Genomic DNA, 6,968 nt, shown 5'->3' with positions numbered 1-6,968 from the left:
GCAACAGATTTGTTCAAACAACATTCCTAACAGAAGCAGCTACGTATCCCTTGCTATTCATAAGGGAAATATTCCCCTGTATACAATCTATAAAAATTTGTTTTCACATCCTTTATCCTAGTTTACCAAAACCAGCGGATCTATTGAAGCTGTTTTAAGAGCACAGATTTTTGCCTTGATGAGGGAGACACAAGACTTTGTATTAAACAGAGACTGTATTTGAAGAAAAGACGCCAAAGGAGAACAAACAAAGCCACTCTGGACCAATTACAAAGCCACTGGTGTTCCATAGCTTCCTAAGTCGAGTCCAATGCGCATTTACAAGAGGTTTGGATTTTCGCTTGTTTGTTGGTTCAGTAACCACCACGTGCTCACTGTGATGAATGACGTGAAGACCACGTGCTCACTGTGACGAACGACGCTCGTCTCAGGCTGTCCCACACATGGCGTGTCCCGGGACCAAGCCCTGGGCCGCATGGGCCCCTAGTCTTTCTTTAGGAATACAAGTACACGCATCTTGAATTTCATGGCGGCCCAGTGACAGGCTGAGCTCGCGTTAGCTTGATCTTTGCTGCCACCTACAGATCCAGCTGCATTTCCTGTCACGCGACACGGAGAAGTCCTGCGTGTGGTCATGGTGGGTGAAGGGGAGGGAGGGGACGGGGAAGAGCGCACCACTACCTGTCTGTGGGAGAAAACGACGGCTCCTCTCGCATCCTTCTGCAGACGAGTCTGCCTTTTTGTTATGAGACAACCGATAAAAAGAACCACACAAAAACATGTAAGGCGAACGCCCTTATAACTCCCACCCTGGTCAGGAACTAGACCTTTCCCGGGACCCAGCCTCATCTTAACCTTTCCCACTATACAGAGCGGTTGAGTTTTACTGATCTAATGAGTAGTTAGAGCAGTAAACTAGTTTCCTAACTAGTTTAATAGTTGCATCAGAGGTGCACCAGTCTTAGAATTGGAATCCGTCACGAAGAAGCCGTCCCTACTGTGTAGAGAGCGGTGCTCGGTGGACCCCAGCTTTGGAACAACAGGTCAACTGGCTTAGGCGACTCTCGGGGAGAGAAGACAGCAACGCGGGGCGGCGCCTCCACAGTGACGGCAGCCGTGGCCTCTGGAGGCCTATGAAGTTGCCGGCAGCCGTGCCCTGGGGCTGGTGGCTCAAGTCCGGCTTGATGGCCTCGCCTACGGGGCTGGGCAACAGCACTTGCCTGGAATTCCAGACGGCTCGCCACCCGCTCTGCGTCAGTTAGAGGCGCTGGCTGGGCTCCAGGGAGGTGTCCAGCGGCCCCGCGGAGGCCGGGGTGCCGAGCTGCCCCGAGGCACCGCTTTCAGGCGGGAAGGTGACCAAGTCCGAGTTCTTGCTGTCACCGTGGTCGCTGTGCTGCTTCATGTGGCATCTCAGAGAGTCGTCCCTGACGAAGGCGGCCCCGCAGGTCTCACAGCGGAAGGCCCTCTGGGTCACTATTTTGGCCACGTGCGGAGAGCTGCCATCCCGGGGCCCTTCCCTGCCCTGTGGGACGCGGTTCTCCGTTCTGGCCTCGTCCCGGTGGACCTTGTCAATGTGCTTGGCCAGGCTGCTGGGCCGCTTTGTGTCAAAGCTGCAGAAGTCGCACTTGAAGGGGCGGTCCTTGCAGTGGACCCTGCTGTGCACGCGCAGGGCGGCCGCGCTGGAGCAGGAGTAGCTGCACTCGGGGCACTTCTCGGGGTGGTCGGCCTGGTGCAGCCGGCTGTGCTCCAGGAGGTCCGCCCGGTCCCGGCCCTGGAAGGCGCAGTGCAGGCACTTGAAGGTGTGCTTGATGCGGATGTGCGACTTGAGGTTCGCTTTCATGGTGCAGCGGACGTCGCAGAACTCACACTTGAAAGGCTTCTCCCCCGAGTGCACGATCATGTGCCTTTTCAAGTCCGAGCTGATTTTGAACTTGGCGCTACAGAGCCAGCACTGGAAGGGGGTGTCCCCTAGCAACGGAAGGTGTGTTTCCATTAGAGCAGGCAGGCAAAACAGAGCTCCCCCCAAACATGCGTCAGAACACTTGGCCGCAAAGCCACACAGTTGGGTCTTCTGAACTCCAGCTACCTGTGGCCTCCTAATAACACCATTCACCACGTACAGTATTAACTCGCTGAATCCTCACAGCAGTCCTGTGAGTGGGTCCTATTACCCCCCATTTTACAGAGGGGTAACAGAGGCTCAGGGAGGTCAAGTTACGGACCCAAATAGCAGGGACTGAACCCAGGCATCACGGCATCCAAGTCCATACTCTTCACGAGGTCACTTCAGTTTGGCTTCTAAACTCTCATTTAACCTGATACCCCAAAACTGAACATGGAAGAGGGAAGAGGTGCATACGCTGTTACAAACAACTGTTCCAAATCCAGCTGAGACTTAGAAACATGCTTCCTCTAAGTGTTTAAGCTATATTGCATCAGTTAATTGCCTGATGTTACTAGTGAAAGTTTCAGTTTCGCAACTACAAGACTGAATTGTGTTTATAAAAGTAACAAATTTATGTCAGCAGGGGACAAATACCAAAAAGCCATAGCCTCCTCCGCGCCCCTGGAGGCACTAAGGGTTTTCTGTTCTGGAGGTTGTTACTTTACAAACGGCACCGGCAGTGACACAGGCCAAATGAGACTCACTCACTGTACGTGTGTGTGGCCCCCCGCAGACTCCTGTCTGGCTGGCTGTGGTTTTACTCCTCCAGCCTTGCCTTCTAAATTGAGTAACAGCCTCACAACTTTTAGTCCATCAGCCTAAAAGCTTCGTTTTTACATTTTAAGTTCAGTAACACTTACATTCTGACCTGGGACTTCTCATGCTTTACCTAGTTGTTCTCAACGTGAGAGTCAAGCTCCACTCAGTCCTCTCACAACGTTGTCAGTGGGTTCTTTGACTTTAAGTGGAATGATGTCTAATGAAACCAATTCCACCATTGGCTCAGCGACATCAATACGGGTTCCACGCCCATCCACCTCGCAATGAAACAACGTTGAATGAAACAGTGTTATTCGAGGACCTGCTGTGGAAGTCGGTCTATCTCACGACCAGATTATGATGTTCGTTAGAGCCAGCTCCTGCGCCTGGATCATGCCCACCCTGTTTCCGGGTCACTGTCAGCGCTGGGCCAGGTGTTAAGTGTCGCTAGCATCAAGGTCGAATTGAACCTACAGGCTCATTTTGGGTCACACTTTATCATGCATGCCTCTTGACTAGACTGTGCATTTCTCGAGAAAAAAGAATCTCATGATGATCTCAGGCCGTCTAGCTTCTGAATTATGTAAGCATTTACCCGGAATTTCTAATGGATTTCCTGAGTTTCAGACTTGCTAATTCTGTTCTCTTAACCTCCTACACGAGCATTACCCTGCTATCTCCCTTTACCGCAATCCCAGTTAGCTATATGCAGATACTCACGTATCAAATACCTCATGCGAAATGTTTTCTCCCTTGTTTTGCTAGAGTTTAGCTTCCAGTACCTTCCACTAGAATGGTAGCTTAGAGGCAAATCCCGAGACCTTGCATACACCTCTGTCTATTCTGCTTTCATACTTGAAATAGTCTGGCGGGGTAAAAATTCTACGTTCAAAATGACTTTCCAATTTGGAAGGCACTGCTCTACTGCCTCCTAAAAGCCACTTCTATTGCTGAGAAGTCCTTCCAGGCGTGGCTTGTTCCAGCGACTTGCCTTGGCTCTGCTGGGCACCTCGGGAGCCCCCTTCAGTCCTGTGTCCCCTTAGAATTGTGAAACCCCTTTTCTCATTTCCTCACTTCCATTTTCTTTTCTTCCTAGAACTAGTCAGCAATCAGACATCCAGCTTCTTATTTTTTCTCAGTTCTCCAACTCAATTTTTTCCCCCCTGATCTCCGGGATTTTTTAACTTTATAGCCAACAATCCTAGTTTTAATTCACACCTCCTTGTTCTTACTACCCTTTTTACAGAATTCTTCTTAGATGCAACATTTCTGTCAGTGGGTAGTTACCAATTAGAATCGACAAATTCTTGTCTATCACCCAAGTACTCTGTTGGCCCCAGGATAAGTTATTTGTTAGACTTGGTGCTTTTTATACCATCGTTTTCCATAAATGACTTATAATCCATAGTTGATACTTTGTTTAGATACTCTAAACACAAGTAGGACCAGACACAGGTGACCCTAGGTGTCACCTACTTGGTAGTTTGGGCCATTGTGCCAATAGGCTTCAGCTTCCCTGAGCTCGGTGGCCTTGGCAGACTACACGCCAGTTCCAAGCCAATACTCTCAGGACAACCAGACACTGGCTGGACAGACTGGCTCCCAGCTGTCTGGCTGCCGCCCACTTGTCTGTCAGGACAGCTTTCTTTACTCAGTTTTAGATGTCTGTCAGCATCTCTCCTTCTGTTTGCCATCTTACATGAAGACACTGAAAATTCTCACTTTATGAACCGCCTCATGAGCCTCCCAACCCCCATTGCTCTGCACCATGCTGGGTTGGTTGGGTCTGTTGATTGACCGATCGAGCAGTATTTCAATGGGGACTCACAAAGAAGGGAAGGAAAGGCTCTCTGCAAAGTCTAACTTCTAGAACTAGAAGTTTGTGATCTGTGGTAACAGCCAACTGATTTTGCTACAAGTTTCAGAATTAAGCTATGCGATCAGAGTTCGCGTGAAATGACCAAAACGCCTACTTTATACGTCACACTATTCCAGATACCTCTTTGCGCCCTGACTGCCGTGCTCGCTGGCTGCTCGCCCGCAGCTGTCAGATTCTCACGTGTAACTAAAAACCGCTGCCCTGCCGAAGAAAACCCCACAAGCTTCACGATCACCCCAGAAATGCCAAATTTCTTTACTTAACCGCTGAGCGATTGAACTTGCTTGTGTTTTAGGTAGATGAAGGCTAAAGCACTGGAGAGCAAGTCAGGCGCCACGGCTGCCGGGCCAGGGCCTTACCTGTGTGGGACCGCAGGTGCACGGTGAGCTGGCTGGAGTTGCGGCTGGCGTAGGGGCACAGCTGGCACTTGTACGGCCGCTCATCGGAGTGGATCCGCAGGTGCTTCTTGAGGCTGCTGCTGTCCACGGCAGCATAGTCGCACAGGTGGCACTTGTGGGGCTTCACGCTGGTGTGGCACCGCATGTGCATGGTCAGGTTGTCCTTCCGGCTGAAGCACTTGTCACAGAACTCACACTTGTGAGGTTTGTCTCCTTCAAATACATAAAAGAGCCAAGGTTTTACGGGTCACTGTATCATGATGGCCACAAAGAGATTTGACCAAATCAGTTGCCTGGGTGCGTGGGGGTTGCCTCTTCCTGCTGCCCAAACGCCCAGGCACAGACACCTAAATCTAGATGATCGCTTTGGGAGGTGAGAGGCTGTGCCATTCACTGATGGCTCAGAAATTACAGAGAATCCTGAAGGACAGATTACATAAAAACCAGACTGGGGGAGAAAAGCAGCGGCCAAAACCCATTTGGGAAAATGCGAGTGGTCACTAGTATTTGGGAGCAGAAGTGGCAGGTCTAGGGGTCTTGCAACAGGTTTGTGGCTCCCGAGCGGATGAACCACATGAAGAATGGTCAGGAGGACTCCCTTCCTTGCACCAACCTGCATGCAGCAGTGGTACCTACCCTCCCAGAGCTCCCTTGCCCCCAGCTATTGGGAAGCAAGGGTGCTTAGACTGGAGAAATAGAGCAAAAGCCCCAAGTAGCCAGAGATGCCCTGGAAGACAGAGAACTCCATGCCTGGGACATCTTTACCAAATAGAGGGCTCCCTTCCTCCCCTTCAACCCCTGCAGACTGATCACATCCAAATGTAAGTCATTCCACCCAGGACCCGGATGCTTGGGGTAACCCAGAACCAGGAAGACATGCCTAAATCAATCTGCCCAAGGTCACAGATGTGGCTGAGGCTGGGATGTGAACCTAGGCATTTTGGCCCCAGTACCTGTATGTGTAACAGCTACACTATGCTGTCTCAGCAACCTTTTCTGGGGGGCATGCCCAAATCAAGAAGCTGGAGTCATAAAAGCAGTTTTCATTCCACAGTAAATTCCATTCCCTCGACTGTCAAAATAAAACTTGTAGTTAGATGACTGGCAAAAAAGGATGTTTTTAAAAAAAAAAGAAAAACTTAGAAGGTAGAGCTAAAGATTGTCCCAGAAGGCTGCCCGAAAGGACAATAGGAAAGGTACAAGTTAAGACATGAAAGCTAGTTCTAGATTGTGCAGGAGAGAACAGAGCAAATAATGGTTTCTCAGCACTAAAGACAGCCCCACGTCTTAAAATGTCTTATCTAGAGGCAGGGTGGCCAAGTTCGAAGCCCAGAGTGGTAAGCTCTTAAAGCTTTTGGAAAGAAAAGTGCCCAGATCAGCACACAACTTCTCAGACAACACTGGGTGGTAAGCAAGATGGAACAGAATCTGTAAAGTTCTGTAGAAATTGTTTAAATAGAATCCTATGCTTGAACTAGCTTTCAATGGAAAAAGAAAAAACCAGCTGACAGCTGACATCAGGAAAAAAAAAGAGGAAGTGGTTAAAATGTAGGATATAAGAAATCAACGAGGTGGGAAGTATTGCTTCCAAACCGACATTAAAGAGAGAACCGACATTTAAAAACAGCAGCAGCACACAAAATTAAGTAAAAATCAAACTAAATCTAAGTACAACAAACAGAAGTGGATTACATTTCCCTGTTAAAAATATAAAAAAATCAGCTTAATGTACCTAAGATACCAAAGTAAAAACTGAGTACAAAATAGTAGAAAAATATTCTGGGAAAATGCTCAAAGAAAGCAGGAACATCAAGAATCGTGATGAGAGCCATTAGAAATTTCTTACTAAAGAGATAAAACTCACCAAGTAGACGTGAATCCAACGGCTATCAATCTAGCGTGGTCTCACAAAAGGTTTTCAAAAAAGGATCAGCTTGGAAGTTGCGGGGCACATTATAAACAATTTCTGTTCAAGAACCCACATCCG

At 48.9% G+C, this 6,968-nt stretch overlaps 1 protein-coding gene across 2 annotated transcripts in view; it reads right to left on the bottom strand.

The window, feature by feature from the left end:
• Positions 1 to 1,258: 1,258 nt before the first annotated feature.
• The window catches only part of ZFP64 (ZFP64 zinc finger protein), a 61,795-nt gene continuing 56,085 nt past the window's right edge, over positions 1,259 to 6,968 (bottom strand). For both annotated transcript variants that reach the window (XM_054573365.1, XM_054573366.1), the window contains 2 exons: positions 4,943 to 5,194; positions 1,259 to 1,968 (listed from right to left, as the gene is read on the bottom strand). In XM_054573365.1, the coding sequence (XP_054429340.1) occupies positions 1,259 to 1,968; positions 4,943 to 5,194 (962 nt within the window). The remainder of the gene's footprint in view (positions 1,969 to 4,942; positions 5,195 to 6,968) is intronic.

This window comes from Pteronotus mesoamericanus, unplaced genomic scaffold, assembly GCF_021234165.1.
Source record: "Pteronotus mesoamericanus isolate MK-2021 breed Mesoamerican mustached bat unplaced genomic scaffold, CSHL_Meso_final contig_25, whole genome shotgun sequence".
Taxonomy (NCBI): Eukaryota; Metazoa; Chordata; class Mammalia; order Chiroptera; family Mormoopidae; genus Pteronotus; species Pteronotus mesoamericanus.
This window is presented reverse-complemented; position numbering and strand designations above follow the sequence as displayed.